The sequence below is a fragment of the Muscardinus avellanarius genome (assembly GCF_963383645.1).
Source record: "Muscardinus avellanarius genome assembly, chromosome: X".
In the NCBI taxonomy this organism is placed as follows: domain Eukaryota; kingdom Metazoa; phylum Chordata; class Mammalia; order Rodentia; family Gliridae; genus Muscardinus; species Muscardinus avellanarius.
The window spans coordinates 46,105,064-46,123,108 of NC_137792.1; the positions used below are offsets into that span (position 1 = coordinate 46,105,064).

General features: G+C 45.6%; 1 protein-coding gene across 1 annotated transcript in view; it reads right to left on the reverse strand.

Annotated features, from left to right (window-relative positions):
- The window catches only part of FAM120C (family with sequence similarity 120 member C), a gene marked incomplete at both ends in the record, with an annotated part of 146,472 nt that extends 135,233 nt beyond the window's left edge, over nucleotides 1-11,239 (reverse strand). Inside the window, one exon of the mRNA XM_080718525.1 lies at nucleotides 10,541-11,239. Within this exon, the coding sequence (XP_080574651.1) occupies nucleotides 10,541-11,239 (699 nt within the window). The remainder of the gene's footprint in view (nucleotides 1-10,540) is intronic.
- Between the last annotated feature and the right edge of the window lie 6,806 nt (nucleotides 11,240-18,045).

Here is an 18,045-nt window from a genome sequence, read left to right on the forward strand (position 1 = left end):
GTAATCCCAGCATTTGGGACACTGAGGCAGTAGGATCATGGTTCGTAGACAGCCTCAGCTACTTAGTGAGGCCCTTTGCAACTCAGTGAGACCCTCTTCCAAAATAAAGAATAAAGCCGGGCATGGTGGCACACACTTGTAATCCCCATACTTGGGAGGCAGAGACAGGAGGATCGTGAAGGTTTGAAGCCAGCCGTGCTGGCTTAAGAGACCCTGTTTCCAAATAATGAAATATAAAAAATAGGTGTCTGGCAGCATAGCCTGGAGGTAGAAGGGTTTCCAGAAACCCTAGTACCACCAAAAAATAAATAAAATAAAATAAAGCCAGGCGTGGTGTCGCACACTTGTAATCCCAGCATTTGAAAGGCTGAGACAGAAGGATTGTGGTTTTTGGACAGCTTCAGCTACTTATTGAGGCTCTTTGCAACTCAGTGAGAGCTTGTTTCAAAATAAAGAATAAAAACTAGGCCTGGGGTGTAGCTCGGGGGTAGAATACCCCTGGGTTCCATCCCCAGTACTGTAAAAAATAAAATAAAAAGCCAGGCATGGTGATGCACACTTGTAATCCCAGCATTTGGTAGGCTGAGACCGGAGGATCGCAGTTCACAGATAGCCTCAGATACTTAGTGAGGTGCTCTGCAACTTAGTGAGACCCTGTTTAAAAATAAATAAAAAACAGGGCAGGGGGTGTAGCTTGGAGGTCGAATGCCCCTGGGTTCTATCCCCAGTACTTCAAAAAACAAAAATAAATAGTTCATACTTAGGTGGAGAGAGTGGCACATGCCTGTAATCCCAGTACTTGAGAGGCTGAGACAAGAGGATCACAAGTTTGCAGCCAGCCTGAGCAACATTGTGAGACCTTCAGCAATCTGGTGAGACTCTGTTTAAAAATAGATATATAGAGAGAGGTAGAATGCCCCTGGGTTTAATCCCAAGTACTGTCAAAAAACAAAACAAAACAAAAAAAGCCAGGCGTGGTGATGCACACTTGTAATCCCAGTACTTGAGAGGCTGAGACAGGAGGATCACAGGTTCGAGGATTGCCTCAGCAAGTAGCAAAACTGTCATCAACCTAGTGAGACCCTGTTTCAAAATAAAAATAAAATAGGGCTAGGGGTGTAGCTCAGAGGTAGGAATGCCCCTGGATTCAACTCCCAGAAAGAAAGAAAATAGTTAATACTATAATAATATGATAGTAATGATAATGGGTAAGATTGCTCTAATAATTAATGTAGACTATAACTAGGATAGAAGCCCGGAGAGCACCAACATTAAGGAAGCAGGCAAAAAAGAGGAATAAGGAAAAGAGGAGAAAGAGATTCACAAAGAGAATAAATGCATAGGGTGCTGGGTGTGGTGGCACACCCTTGTAATCCCAGCATTTGGAAGGCTGAGATAGGAGGCTCTCGGTTCAAGAACTGACTCAGCTTGTTAGTGAGGCCCTTTGCAACTCAGTGAGGCCCTGTTTCCAAAAAAAGAATAAAAGAATCGAGCTGGGGTATATACCACAGAGGTAGAATAGCACAGAGGTAGAAAGAAAATAGTTAATACTCTAATAATATGATAGTAATATAATGATAATGAGTGAGATTGTTCTAATAATTAATGTAGACTATAACTAGGACAGAAGCCTGGAGAACACCAACATTAAGGAAGCAGGCAGAAAAAGAGGAATAAGGAAAAGAGAATCGAGCTGGGGATATAGCACAGAGGTAGAATGCCCCTAAATATCATCCCCAGTACCATAAAAAAAGAACAAAATGTGTAGGGTTGGCAAGAACAGTGGCACACACCTGTGGTCCCAGCCTCTTGGGAGACTGAGGCAGGAGGATTGCTTGATCCCAGAAGTTCAGAACCAGCCTGGGCAACTTAGCAAGGCTCGTTTCAAAAAAAAAAAAAATTAACATCGAATAAATACATGACAAGAAGGATTATGGAATTCAAGTAAGGTGGTTCAAGGACAGAATGAGTTGATGAAGTGAAATATCTAAAAGAGAGATAACAAAAATAGATATGGCAGGTCACAGTAGTGACCTCAGATATAAAGGGGCCAGAGGCTAGGGACTGAGAATTAATACTCTGCTTTTTCAAGAATAATGGTGAAAAGAAAGGAGATAGGGATAAGGAAAAAATAAGGAAAAAGGAAGTTTTTGTCTATTAAAGATCTGTGCATGGGGTTGGTGGTGTAATTTAGTGGTAGAGCGCTTCCCTGGCACATACAAGGCCCCAGCCCAGTTAAAAAAAAAAAAAAGATTAAGCTGGGCACGGTGTCATAGCTTGTAATCCCAGTACTTGGGAGGCTGAAACAGGAGGACCGCAGGTTCAAGGCCAGACTCAGCAATTTAGTGAGACTGTTTCAAAATAAAAAATTAAAGCTGGGCATGGTAACACACACTTGTAATCCCAGTGCTTGGAAGGCTGAGGAGGAGGATTGCACAGGTTTGAAGCCAGCCTCAGCTACTTAGTGAGGCTCGGCAATTTAGTGAGGCCCTGTTTCCAAATAAATTATAAAATAGCCCAGAGGTATAAAGCCCCTGGATTCCACCCCAGTACCACAAAAAATAAATAAGCAGAAGGGGATGAGAGTACAGCTTGGAGGTAGAATGTCCCTGGGTTCAATCCCCAGTACCACAGAAAATATTATCTGTGCATGCCATAGTGAAAAGAAATCAGACAGACTGAAAATGCATTAGAGACTGCTACTTTTGAGCTTCTGTAACATCACTGTGTGACTCACTTGGCAGTGAGCTGATACATTTGCCTTGTATTGGCAGCATTGTATATTTAGCAATGCTGGCACAAACTAAGTGTCCAACAAATCAATTTACTATTTATCTTCATGTATCTGTGCAGTTAGCCAATAAAAGTATATAATCTTACACAAGTATGTACAAAACAGGGAAAGTGCCATGGGGTTCTGGAAAGAGTCTCTGAACAATAGAGACCATTTGTCTCTATTGTTTGGGGGTAGAGCTCAAATGGTAAGATCTGAATTTACCATATGTGAGGGGTTTAATCCCAGCACCAAATAAAACCTTTTTTTTTGTATGTGTGGTAGTGGAGACTTAATCCAGGGGTCTTCTTCCTCCAAAGTACACACCCAACCTTTTAATTTTTTATTTTGAATCAGAGTCTTGCTAAATTAAAAAAACAACTCATCTTTCTGATGCTGGGGATTGAACCCAGGTACCCAGGGCCTCTCTCTACCAGTGAGCTATACCCTCAGCCCTTATTTCACCCCTTCGTACCTGAGTCATTCAACTACATAGTGAGGAGAATACCATGCATCTTAAAGGCTTGTCAGAATTAAGCAAGATATTTAAAAAGCACTTCACATACAAGTCTGCGCTAAAGCAGCAGCGGCAATCCCTACTGTGAGCGTTTCCAAGCACCAGTGCTCAGGGTCCCTGACTGCTCAGGGTGTCTGTGATGGTGAGCAAGCAAACAATCAGGAAGCACACCAGCCACGGCTTTACTGTATTCTGAAGAAGGAAAGGACAAAAATGACATCAGCTCTTGGGCCAACTTCGTGAATTCTGGTTTTTCACATACCACCACCACGATTTCTACTGAAACCAAGTACTGCAACTTTATATCTTTCTTTAGGCCAACTCATTTTTATTTAGTCTCACCCTAAAAATTATAGCTGTCAAATTATGGATTTTATATGCTGATATACATTTTTTCATGTACATTAACCATTAAATAAAGCATCCATCCCCTTCATCATACCATAGCATTTTCTATTTTTTTCTTTTTGCAGGTCTAGGGATGGAACCCAGGGGCATTCAACCTCTAAGCCCCCTGCCCTATTTTGTATTCTTTATTTTGAAACAGGGTCTCACTGAGTTACAGAGGGCCTCACTAAGTAGTTGAAGCTGGCCACGAACCACGATCCTCCGGTCTCAGCCTCCTGAATGCTGGGATTACTAGTGTGCGCCACCATGCCCAGGCCATAGCATTTTTGAATCACAGTCTATAAAATGCTTTAGACTGCTCTACTTGTGAGCTCCTTTGGAAGAGATCAGGCAAGTAATTTGTGGGTTTCCTGAATTTTCTTGCTACTGGTGATTTTCCTTTAGAGGTTTGCAGAGTGCATAGCTAAAACCAACCAAATGACAAAAATCATCTCACCAACATACACTAAATCTTTCATAGGAAGTCCTAAGTTGTCTAAATCTAGACAGACAACCCAGCGATTTATCTATTATTTAATTCAGCCACCTCTGCAGTCTCTATCACCAATGAAAATGAGACTGGGAATTAAAGGCCCACCTTGTGGTCTAGTCTGAAGAAAACAAGCAAGGAGGGAAAAGGAACCAATAGTGGGTTTTGTTCTGAAACACCAATAGCAAGTCAAAAGAAATGCTACACAGGCGAATCATCCAAGTGAAAAACTGCCAAGGCAAACTGAAAAGGCAAACCACGGCCAGTTATTAGCCAGTACTTCAAGTTCTTCATCATTCCAACAGCAAAAATGTCAACGAAAAGAACCAGAAGAAACCCTCACTCAATGATAACATCAAGAGATACTTTATATATGGAATTCTGAACCTGGATATATTAAGAGCTACACTAGACACTTTTTTTTTGGTACCGGGTCTTGAACCTAGGGGCATTCTGCCTCTGAACCACTCTCAGGATGCTGAGAGTCTCATTACTTGCTGAGGCTTTCCTTAAACCTGCGATCCTCCTGTCTCAGCCTCCCAAATACTGGGATTTTATAGGCGTATCCCACTGCACCCGGCTTACACTGTACTCTTTTGAAATGGGGTCTCACTAAGTTGTGAAGGGTCTCACTAAGTAGCTGAGGCTGGTCATGAACCCGCAATCCTCCTGTCTCAGCCTCCCAAGTACTGGGATTGCAAGCGTGTGCCACCATGCCCAGCTCACCATACACTTTTTAAAAGTCACTCTTCCCTGGCATAGTAGCACACACTTGGGAGGCTGAGACAGGAGGATTGAGGGTTTGCAGGCAGCCTCAGCTACTTATTGAGGCCCTCTGAAACTTAGTGAGACCCCATTTCAATATAGAGTTAGAAATAGGGCTGGGGGTATAGCTCAGAGGTAGAGTGCCCCTGGATTCAATCTCTGGTATCGCAATAAATAAATAAATGTCACTCTTATAGCCCATTCTCTAAGGATCACTGACCTATTCACTTAGGAAAAAAGAAATCCTGTACCACAAGTATACAAGTCATTATAAAAGAAATCATTATAAAAGATAGATTTGTTTACAATCTAGCATGGAGAAGATTTACATATTCCCCAAACAGTGGTTCTCAGGATTCAAGAGGACTACTGGGAATTTTGAAAAAACCTCAAGCATATGGCAGATTTAAAATAATTCTACAGTGAACATTTGATACACACCACTGTGATTTCACCAATTTTGACTGTACTTGATTTATTACATAATCCTCCTTCTATTTAAACCATCTCAATATTTGGTGAACTGATGGGATTTTTATTTTTATTTATTTTTTAAGAGACAGGATCTCAACCTGCACGTGGTGATACATGTCTGCAATCCTAATAGGTGACAGGCTGAGACAGAAGGATCCCAGGTTCAAGTACAGCCTCAAAAACTTAAGATTCTCAGCAACCTAGAGATCCTGTTTCAAAACAAAAATATTTTATAAAAGGGCTAGGAGCCAGGTGTGGTGGCACATGCTTGTAATCCTAGCATTTGGGAGGCTGAGACAGGAGGATCCTGGTTCCCAGACCGCTTCAGCTACTTAGGCCCTTTGCAACTCAGTGAGACCTTATTTCAAAAAAAAAAAAAATAGGGCTGTGGGTGTAGCTCAGATGTAGAATGCCCCTGGGTTCAATCCCTTGTACCACAAAAAAAGGTTTTTTACGTTGGGTACAGTAGCACACCCCTCTAATCCCAGCACTTGGGAGGCTAAGATATGAGGACTGCAGGTTCAAGGACAGTCTCAGTAATGTTGTGAAACCGTATTTCAAAATATAAAGAATAAAAAGGGCTGGAGATGTAGCTCAGAGGCACCAAATTCCTAGTACCAAAAACAAAAATAAAAAAGGGTCTTGCAATCCTTCCACCTCAGCCTATGGGGTAACTTGGCCAACACCACCAGAGATAGCTAGCTACTGCTGGGATCTTAAAATGAGACTTTGAGTCAGGTGTGGTGGTGAATGCCTGTAATCCCAGTACTTGGGAGGCTGAGACAGGATTGCAAGTTCGAGGCCAACCTCAGCAACTTAGTGAGACGTTGTTTCAAAATAAAAATAAAAAGAGAGCTAAGTGTGGTGGCACACACTTGTAATCCCAGTACTTGGGAAGTTGAGACAGGAGGATCGCAGGTTCTCGACCACCCTTAGCTACTTAGTGAGGCCCTCCGCAACTTAGTGATACCCTGTTTCAGAGTAAAGAATAAAACCAGGCATGGTGGCGCATGCTTATAATCCCAGCATTCAGGAAGCTGAGACTGGAGGATCGCAGTTCGCAGACAGCCTCAGCTACTTAGCGAGGTCCTTCGCAACTCAGTGAGACCCTGTTTCAAAAAAAATAAAAAGACTAAAAAAATAGGGCTGGGGGTATAGTCTGGAGGTACAATGCCCCTGGGTTCCGTCTCCAGTACCGCAAAAAAAAATAAATAAAAAAATAAAAAATAAAAAATGGGGCTGGGAGTGCCTCTGGGTTAAATCCCTAGTACTACAAAAATAAAAATAAAAAGGATAGAACACTCTTGGGTCCAAACTCCAGTAACACACACACACACACACACACACACACACACACACACAAAATGAGATCACCAGGCGTGGTGGCACATGCTTGTAATCCCAGCATTTGGGAGGCTGAGACAGGAAGATCATGGTTCGCAGACAGCCTCAGCTACTTAATGAGGGCCTTTGCAACTCAGTGAGACCCTGTTTCAAAATAAAAAATAGGGCTGGGGGTGTATCTCAGAGTTAGAATTCCCCTGGGTTCCATCTCCAGTACCGCAAAAGAGAGAGGAGAGAGAGAGAGAGAGAGAATGTGAACTATGACCAAATATAATCAGTCACTTCCAAAAAAATTTTTTTGTACTAGAGATTGAACCCAAGGGCATTCTACCTCCAAGCTATATCCCCAGCTCTATTTTATTCTTTTATTTTGAAACAGGGTCTCGCTAAGTTGTGGAGTGTCTCACTAAGTTGCTGAGGCTGGCCACGAACCTGTGATCCTCTTGTCTCAGCCTCTTAAGTAATGGGATTACAGGCGTGCAACACCACACTCAGCTCTTAAATTTTCTGACTGATGGGTATGTGAACAAAAAGTTTGAAAAACCACAAACTCATACTTAGTGTTCATGTCTCCTGCCAACCTCCAATCAAAATCTATTCAGAGCTCACAAATGGCCATTTTAGGGATCCCCACCCTTCTCCACTATCTGTAGTCTTTAGCCCTCTTCTAGGCTCAGCATCTATGTGTGAAGCCTCTCCCAGGTTTCTCTCACTCTGAGAATTAGCCATACCACCATTTGTAGCCACAGGTTTCATTTGTAATTAGAACATGGTATCTGCAATTGTATCTTCAGTGTCTTTTACTAAAACCTGACCTCCTTGAGAGCAGGAATCTCTTATTTACCTCTGAATCTGCAGCAACCTGCAGGCTATTTAATCTATAGAAAACACTCACTAAAGGAATAATATAAATTAATGACTTGAATCTTTCTCTACCCAGGAGCCAAGGAAGAGTTTAGCTGATTATGGAAATGATATAATCACAGTGGCACTTTAGAAAGATTCATCTCAGCATTGTTGTTAAATGCATGAGCTTTGGAGCCAAACTGCATGGGCATGAATCCCAGCTCTGCCACTTAGTACTGGGTGGCTTTGGGCAAGTTTCTAAAGCTCCTGTGCCTGAGTTTTCTCAATTAAAAAAACAGGAACAATACTGCTTCATAGATTATTATGAGGATCTAATGATGTAATCATTTTAAAAATCAATGTACACAGATCTAAGGTGTAACTCAGTTGCAGAGTACAAGGTCTTGGGTTTAATTACCAGTACTGCAAAAAAAAAATTTAAAAAAAAAAAGAACCAACAACAAAAAAGCCAGAGTGAGCGTCGTGGTGGTGGTGTTGGCGGCGCATACCTGTAATCCCAGTAATTGGGAGGCTAAGACAGGAAGATCACAGGTTTAAGGACAGCCTCAGTAACTTAGGGAGGCTCTCAGCAATCCAGCAAGATTTTGTTTTACAATAAAAAATAAAAGCTGGGTGATGTGGTGATGCATGCTTGTAATCTCAGTACTTGGGAGGCTGAGACAGAAGGATCACAGGTTCACAGCCATCCTCAGCAACTTGTGAGGCCCTCTGCAACTTGAGACCTTGTTTCAAAATAAAAAGTAAAATAGGGCTGGGGGTATAGCTTGGAGGTAGAATGACCCCTGGGTTCAATCCCTATTACACAAAAAATAAAATAGAGTTGGGGTATAGCTTGGAGGTAGAACAACGTGGTTCAATCCCAGCACCACACACACACACACACACACACACACACACACACAAACTGACACACATAGTACTGTTCCATCAGTGTAGTCATGATTGCCACCAACCCAGTTAGTAACCAAGTAAAAAAAATTCACTGGATGTAGTGGCACACTTGGGGGGCTGAGATAGGAGGATCACAGGTTTGTATACAGCCTCAGCAACTTTGCAAGGCCCTGTACAAAGCCAGGCATGGTGGCACATGCCTGTAATCCCAGTACTTGGGAAGCTGAGACTGGAGGATCTCAGGTTCAAGGCCAGCTTCAGCTTAGAGAGACTCTCAGCAACCTAGTAAGACCATTTCAAAAAATAAAAAATTAAAAAAGGGCTGGGATATAGCTCAGAAGTAGAATGCTGCTGGGTTCAGTCTCCAGTACCATCAAAGAGAAAAAGAATCCTTAAAGGCTAGGTAATAGGAATAGAAAGAATGACCATAAATAATTTACTTAAAAATGTTCACTCAGAAGGGCAAGCAAGTGGGTTTCTGCTCTATTATTTTTTCCTTGTATGTATGTTACTCACGACTGGATTGTGTGTGTGTGTGTGTGTGTGTGTGTGTGTGTGTACAGTACTCCCAGGTAAAACCCAGAGCTCTGTGCACAGCAAGCACATGCTCTACTGCTGAGCTACATCCCCAAACCACGACTGGAGTTTTAAATTAAAACAGCTATAATCTATCTGGGCTAGGCACAGCTTTGATGCTGGGCACTGGGAGTCTAGCATAACTGGACCCTAACCACAAGCTCTATGACCACTGTGAACCTTTCTCTGTAGGTCTTTGCAGTCTCTCAGCTGGGATTTCTTTCCACCTCATTACTCTGCCAGGCACCATTTCTTTAGTTTGGGGATTCCACAATCTCTCGTCCTGTGTGGACATCCCTGAAAACCTTAGCTTGGAGAATGGGTTTGCGGTTTCATCCTTCCCAGCCATGAGCTCCTTTCCCCCCCCCCTTCCTGCCCACCTCCTTACTTCTCAAGCCTTGCTATTCCTTACACGTAGGAACTTGAAACCTAGAGTATGGGAAAGCAACAGAGCAAAAGCAGTGGTGCCAAGAACTGGGGATGCTGCCAAGCTGTTCCCTAGGCCCCATATGCAGTGACCCAACTACATGCAGATTAGACTTAACTGCCCATGGGGCCTCACAGGCTTGGTATTCCCTTTTGCTCATCTCCGTCTCCCACTTAAAGCAACCTCCTCTGAAGCCTGTGACCCATTCCAAGCCAACCCATCCTTGAAGACCCAGGTGAGGTCCACATTCTTCAGGGAAGTCTCTCTGACCATTTTAATCCACAGATAGTCCCCCACCCCAATACAAACACAAACAAGTACTGTACTTACAGTCTGTGCCATAAAGCATAGTTGCCGTACACATTTATGCGATTAAATATTCCATGTGTACACATTTAACTTCCCACGGTGTTTCACATGCCTCTCAAACCTCTTACTCTCAGTGGCTAATACTTGTTGAACAGTGCCTGAACCAGTGATGATTTTGTTTAGGCTAAGGCAGGAGGAGGTAGACCCATGTTGAAATGAAACAGGTTGAATGGATAGAGAGCAACAATGTGTCAAAATGGGGAAAGAAGTCTAGAGGAAAGGTGTTCATTAACAAGTGCTTCCCGACTTGTGAGGTTGGAATGAGATATAGGAGAGATGTGCCAACTGGAAAAAGCAGGGGAAAGGCATTACAGTTTGAGGGAGAGGACAGCAGGGAAAAGGTGAGCCTACAAAAGAAATTCTGACTAAATCCTGCTAAAACCTGGAGGTACACCAGTCGGCTAGGTGAAGGTAAGATGGGTTGAGATGGGTAGAGGTGTGGTCGGATAGGTGAAAGCCTAGGGGGTGGCATGATGGGGGGCAGGTGGCTAAAATGGACGAGGGGCGAGCGGTTAGTCGTCTCGCGGGTGAGTGGGCAGACAGGCAGGTAGGTAGGTGGGTAGGTGGGTGCGCGGGCAGTTAGCAGGTGAGTAGGCAGGTGTTTAGTCAGGAGGAAACAGGTGTGGGGCGTGTTAATTTAAAATCCGGCCCCTCCCTCACCTTGACCCGGAAGCGGATGAGTGCTAGCCTCACGCAGTGGCTCAGGCAGGCCGGTGGCAGGAACCAGGCCCGCGGCGGAGGGGTGCCCTTGTTGCCCACGTGTCCCACGATCAGTTGCGCTGTCTGCCGCTCGGCCTGGCACCGACGGCCCCACTCGGCCAGCCGGTCCTTGCCCAGGCCCCCGGGGAACATGACCACCAGCTCCAGGCCGTCGCCGCCGGGATAGGCACAAGCCTGGCACAGCGCTGACAAGTAGCCCAGCATGGCGTTCCATTGGCCGCCACACACCCAGTCGGTCTGGTAGCCGCCATAGAGCCGCGGAAGCGCCGAGCCCGCGTCAACCAGCACGCGGGCGCCGGGCAGCGGCGGGGGCGGCGGCGGCAGCGGCGGGTGCAGCCCGGGCGGCGGCGGGCCGTGGTGGTGGAAGTGGTGAGCAGGGTGATGGTGGCGAGTCGGGCCCGGGCCGCCGGAGTAGGCACCGAAGGCGGCGGGCGGGAGCGGCGGTTGCAGCGGCACGGAGCCGCGGGCGGCGCGCGGAGCCCCGGGCGCTAGGGCTGCCGGCGGCGGCAGCTGGCGGTGCAGGTGCTGCTGCTGCTGCTGCTGGCGCGACACGGTGCGCGCCAGTTTGAGGAGATCCACTGGCACCACGGCGCCGGGACAGCGCTTCTCCAGGAACTCCTGGAAGCCCTGGACGCCCATGCTTCGTCGCTGGGCAGAGGAGACGGCGGCTGCGCGGGCTGACTGGGCGGCGAGCTGGGCGCGAAGCTGGGGGGCGGCGCGTGCGCACTCCGCGGGGGGGCGGGGGCGGGCCGAGGCTCCCGAGGGGAGGGGTGCGGAGCGCGGGCGGGGCGGGGAGGGGACGCGGAGCGCGACGGGAGGGGGAGGCCGACCGGACTCCGGAGAGGCTGGGCGGGCCGAAGCGCCGGCGGGCTCTAGTCGCTTCTCCCTTTCCTCATCTCCCGCCTCTCTTCGTCCCCGCTTCAAAGGGGATGAAGCCTCTTCCTTCCACCTCCGGGAGCCATGTTGCCTCGTCTTCTCTCTGATACACGCTTTCTGGCTGGAGGTGGGGGAGCGGGGCGGGGCAGATGGGCATCCTGGGAGCTGTAGTCTTCTCCCGTCCGGCGTTGGGAGGCGGGCGGGGAGGCCGGCCCCCGCCCCTGTCTGGCCTGGCCGGTCACTGGGTCATCGGGGGCGGAGCGTGAAGATCGGGGTTAGGATTTGCTTCCCAACTCCAGGCTTCCAACCGAGTTGCCTCGGGCTGTTTACTGCCATGCCCAGGAAAAGGAGTTTAGGGAAAGGCGTGATGCATTATGGGAAAGGAAGTAGAGTGAATTGATTGAATTTGGCTCAAGTGAGCTTACAATCCTCTGGGTGAAAGAATTTTCCCTTCAATGGAAAAAAAAAAAATAACGCGGAGCTTGAGTGAGAGAACACATGACCGAAAAATAACCACTACCATATTTTATAGCCACCTGCTTCCTTTTAGTTATGAAAACTCTTTGAAGAGTCGTTTACCCCAATTAGGAGAGTGAAACTTCAATTTGCCTGAGGCCACGCAGGAACAAAGTGAAATAGAAAATCCCTCACCCTCGGGATCTCTGCTCAGGGAAATGAGCACCAACTCAAATGAAACTACAAGTTGTACCTCTTTGGTACCCTTCATTGCTACTGTGCCCTATGGTTAAGGCCTTTGTTTCTAAAGGGCATCGAAGACCAATCTGAGCTCTTTAAAATAGCCTCGAGGGCAAAGAGTTGCAGTCTTTGGAAAAATCGATGTTCATCATGTGCCTCCAATGAAGCACAGGAAGTTCTTGTTCTCTGGCATTCAGGGACCGCTCTGCCGGAGGAGAGAAGAAAACAAGATCTGAAATGAATAGTAGTCAGATCTGGCTTGGAATTCACTAGAAGGTGGTAGATAATGACGCATAAAATACAAAAGTGCATACCTGTTGTAGTAGTTCGGATTTAAAATGTACCCCCAAAGTTCATGTGTTGAAAGCATTCCCCCAGTGCAGCAGGGTTCAGAGGTTAAGCATGGCTGAAAAGGCTGGTCATTGCACTGTACATTTCCACAGCCCAACCCCCCTCTGCTTTGCACCGTGATGCCAGAGCTACCTCCCTCCCTCCACCACGCAAGGCAGCTGCTGCCTGGTATATACCCAGGATTCTGCTCTGTGAACTGAAACCAAGAGTCTCAATAAACCTTTCCTCCTCTAAATTGTTCCTGTTGGGTATTTTGGTCACAATTGGTGGGGAAGCTGACTAAAATAAAAACCCAAGAGTAATCAAGCCCAATGATATCAGAGAACACTATTAGGATGCAAAAGCAAAAATGTCTCGAGCTCCATACAAATTGTTAACATAAAAAAATAGTGGAGCTGGGATCAGTGGCGCATGCCTGCAATCCCAGCTAACTGGAAGATGGAGGCTGGAGGATGGCAAGTTTGAGACCAGCCTGGGAAACTTAGGAAGACCCTGCCTCAAAAATTAAAAAAAAGAAAAAAAGCTGGACATAGTGGTGCAGGCTTGTAATCCCAGCACTTGGGAGTCTGAAATAGGAAGATCACATGTTCAAAGCCATCCTCAACAATTTAGTGAGACCGTGTTTCAAAATAAAAGAATAGCCTGGCGTGGTGGTACACCCTTGTAATCCTAGCATTTAAGAGGCTGAGACAGGATTCCGGTCTGCAGACAGCCTCAGCCCCTTGAAACTCAGACCCTGTTTCCAAATAAAGGATAAAAAATAAGGCTGGGGGTATATGTCCAAGGTAGAATGCCCCTGGGTTCCATCTCCAGTACCAAAAATAACAGGGGGCTGGGGCTGTACCTAGGAGGTAGGACCCTGGGTTCCATCCCAGTGCCCCTCTCCCTAGAAAAGCCTGTCCTGGTGACAGGCACCTGTAATAATAGTACTTAGGCTAAAATAGAAGGACCACAGGTTCTGATACCAGCCTCAGCAACTTACATGGGCTCTTTGCAATTTAGTGAGACTCGTATTTCCAAATAAATAAAATAGGGTTGGGTGTGTGGCTCAGGTATACAATGCCCCTGGGTTCAACCCTCAGTGCCACAAAATTTTAAGTGTTGGGGCTATAGCTCAGTGGTAGAGCACCCCTGTGTTCAATCCTCAGTACCCCACCACCCCTCAGGCTAGTAGAGGTTGAATCTAGAATAACAAAGAATGAGTAGATGGTGAAGTAGCAAGCACACACTAGCTCTTGAAATCAGTGAACTGAGAGGGCAGTGGCTTGAAGGTAAGGACAAAAGGAATAGAAGTTTGTTTTTGCAGTACTGGAGATTGAACCAGGGGCATTGTACCTCCAAGCTACACCCCCAGACCTATTTTTAATTTTGAAACAGGGTCTCACTAAATTGCAAAGGGCCTTGTGAAGTAGCTGAGGCTATCCATGAATCACGACCCTCTAGTCTCAGCCTCCTGAAAGCTGGGATTACACGTTTGTGCCACCACCACACCCAGCTTTTTTTTTTTTTTTTTACACAGGATTTTACTAAATTGCTGATACCTCAAACATGCAGTCCTCCTGCCTTAGCCTCTCAATAATTGGGATTACAGGCTGGGTGTGTGCCTCTGAGGTTAATCCCCAGTACCAGTAAATAAATGCCACCATTAATGAGCACCACTAGGTATAATAATTTTTTAAACAGGATCTCACTGAGTTGCAAATGGCCTCACTAAGCAGCTGAGGCTGGATCTGTGGTCCTCCTGTCTCAGATTACAAGCATGTGCCAACACACCTGGCTTGTAGTCGCAGAATTTGGGAGGCTGAGACAGGAGGATCACACAGGTTTGAAGCCAGCCTGAGCTACTTAGTGAGGCCCTTTGCAACTCAGTGAGACCCTGTTTCAAATTAATGAATAAAAAATAGGACTGGGGGTGTTGCTCAGAGGTAGAATGCCCCTGGGTTTCATCCCTAGTACTGCAAAAAAAATTATTATACCTAGTGGTGCTCATTAATGATGGCATTTATTTGTTTACTGGCACTGGGTATTCACCTCAGAGGCATTTTACCAGTGAGCTACATCTCCAGCCCCTATTATTTTTAATTTTGAGACAGTTTCTCTAAATTGCCCAGAATGGCCTCAAATTTAGTCCTTCTGCCTCATTCTCCCTGGAAGTTGGAATTACAGGTGTATGCCGCAGTGCCAGGCTATGGCAGCACATTTTAAATGGGTTCTGTGTTGGTGTTATCTTCCCAAAGTAATCACCTTCATGTTTGAACCTCATATTATTATATAATCTAGCACTGGGGTGTTGGAGCTCATAAAAATGATATAACAAAGTAAAGCACTTCAGCTGAGTATATTTATTTGGAGGTACTGGGATTCCTGGAAGCCCTTCTACCCCCGGGCTACACTCCCAGACTTATATATATATATTTTTTTAATTTTTTTTAACAGGGTCTCTTAAGCACGGCTGGCTTCGAACCTGCATGATCCTCCTGTCTCCACCTCCCAATCACGGGGATTCCAAGTGTGCGCCACCACGCCCAGCTCAGCTGAGTATTTTGAACTAAAGGATACTAAAAGGCCTTTGATGTAGGCTCATAGTAGGCATAGTGGCGCCCACCTTTAATTTCAGTAGTTGGGAGGCTGAGACAAGAAGATCACAGGTTCAAGGACAGTTTCAGCAATTTGCCTAGCCCCTCAGCAATGCAGCAAGGCCTTGACTCAAAATTTAAAAAAGAGCTAGAGGCGTAGCTCAGTGGTAGAATATTTCTGAGTTCAACATACAGTACCCCCAAAAAACCCTCAGAAGCAAAGTTTACCTCTGACCCTGTCCTTCCTGTCTGTCTCCTACCCCTCTTTCACCCCACACAGTAAATCATAGGAACCAAAATTCCTCTTCTCATAGGTGGATCACAAAAAGTAGAACCTTTTTCTCCCAAAGAAAACCATAAAACCTAGAAAGGCCATACCCTCCCTTCTACCTTCTTTGAAGACCTTAATTCCAGAGGGGTCCTACTCTATATTCTGCAGAGAGAAATGCTACCCTGAGAGATCAAGAATTAATCTGAAGCTAAGTATAGTGGTACACGCCTGTAATCCTAGTACTTGGGAGGTTCTGACAGGAGGATCGCAGACTTGAAGCCAGCCTCAGCAACTTAGCAAGACCATATTTCAAAAGAAAAGGGCTGTGGTGTATCTCAGAAGTCGAATGCCCCTGGGTTTAACCCCCAGGGCATCCCTGACACACACACACACACACACACACACACACACACACAGAATAATCTGAACAGACAGATCTTGCTGGATTTCTTTCCCCCAATCTATTGACATTAAATTGTACCCTTTGTCTGGTCAGGTTTCTACATGGCTGACCATTCTTCATTGATCCTAAATGTTATACAGAATGCCCCCTGAAAGAGCTCATGCATTGCTATTCAGAATTGATTTAAATACTGTTGTAATCTCATCAGTGGATAAACCTATTGTGATGGATGTATTGGGAGGTAACCTAGGCAGGTGGGGTGTGGTTGGAAGAGGTGGGTCACTGGTTGTTTGGCCTTGAGAACTATGCTAGTGTCCTTGAATCCTCTTGCTTGTTCTTTCTCTTTCACCTCCATGATGTGAGAGTAGAATGCTCTCTTTCTCTCTCCCTCTTTCTTTCCTGCTGCCATGCCTTCAGCCCCACCTATGTAAACCTTGCCATGGACTGAAGCTCTGAAATCTCCAGAACTGTGAGCAAATAGATCTTTCTGCCTTTAAATTGCAGTGGGCAGTTTTTTGGGATTACAGCCATGCAAATACTGACACACTAAGCACAAAATCTGGGCCTTCATAAATCTAGGGATGTGCTTCAGTGGTAGAAAACTTGCCTGGCAAGTGGGAAGCCCTGCGTTCAATCCTCAGAACCACACAAAATTAGTTCCCTAAAAAACATACATGGAAGTTGGGGATGTAGGCACACACCTGTAATCCTAATACTTAGGAGGCTGAAAAAGGAGGATTGCAGGTTTGAAGCCAGCCTCAGCAAGAACATAGTGAGACACTCAGCAACCTAGTGAGACCCTGTTTCAAAACAAAAAAATTGGTCTGGAGTACAGCTGTGAGGTAGAATGCCCTGGGTTCAATCCCTAATAACACACACACACACACAGCATATGCATATACATACACATATATATTGAATTTATTGATTTTTGCCAGGTGTGGTCATACATGCCCTTAATTACAGTACTTAGGAGTCTGAGATAGGAAGATCACAGGTTCAAAGGCAGTCTGAGCAATTTAGCAAGACCCTGGTTTTTTTTCTTTAGTCTTTTTGTGGTATTTGGTATTAAATTTAACCAAAGGCATTCTACCTCTGAGGAATACCTCTAGCCCTTTTTAAACCTTGAAACAGGGTCTTGCAAAGGGGCTGAGGCTGAGGCTGGCCTCAAACCTGTGATCCTCCTGACCCAGCCTCCCATGTACTGGGTTTACAGGTGTGTGCCATGACACCCAGCTAGAGACCATGTTTCAAAATAAAAAGGGCCAGGGACATTGCACAGCTGTTGAATGCCCTGAGTTCAATCCCTAGCAACACAAACACAATGGGGTCTTTATTTTTGAAGGCTCTTGTGTCATAAAACTTTCATTGAGGCCAAGCGTTTATGTGTTTCCAAATAAAAAGAGTTTGGGGTAAAGCTCAGAAGTAGAATCCCCCAGAGCTCAATTCCCAGTACCAAAAGACAAAATCCAAAACAACTTTCATTGAATAAATTTCTTATGCTTTTTTTTCCTTGTTAACCTGTCTTTTTTTGTTTTGTTTTGCAGTTCTTGGGCTGGAATCCAGGGCCTTCCAAATGCTGCATGCTAGGCAACTGTTCTACTGCCGAGCTACATGCACCTAGCTCTTCCTGCCCCTTGGCACAGAAGCATCAATTGGGACTCTTGTGAGTTAGGAGAAGTACCACATTTTTCTGCCCACATAGTTTCGGTCACCTAGCATGGGGTAGCTGAGCTGTGACCTACTCCAAATTCTAAAGATGAGATCCTGGGACAACTGACAAAATGCCTGCAAAGAAAAATAAGATGTTTTTTTACCAAGGTCACCTATTTCAGATATCTGTATAGTACCTGGTCAAGGATTGACAGGAGTGCCAGGCACCGTGGCACATACCTGTAATACCTGCTACCCAGGAAGCAGATTCAGGAGGATTGCAAGTTCAAAGTCAGCCTTCACAACTTAGCAAGACCCTGTTTCAAAATAAAAAAAGCTGGTGTAGTGGTGTACGCTTGTAATCCCAGTACTTGGGAGGCTGAGACAAGGGGATCACGCAGGTTCAAAGCCAGCCTCAGCTACTTAATGAGGCTCTCAGAAGCTTAGTGAAACCCTTTTTCAAAATAAGATGTAAAATAGGTCTGGGGGTATATGTAGCCTGGAGGTAGAAAGCCCCTGTGTTCCATTTCCAGTACCACACATACACAAAAAAACAATAAAAGGGTCAGAGTATAGGACAGTGGTAGAGCAACTCTGGGCACAAGCCTCAATACTGAAG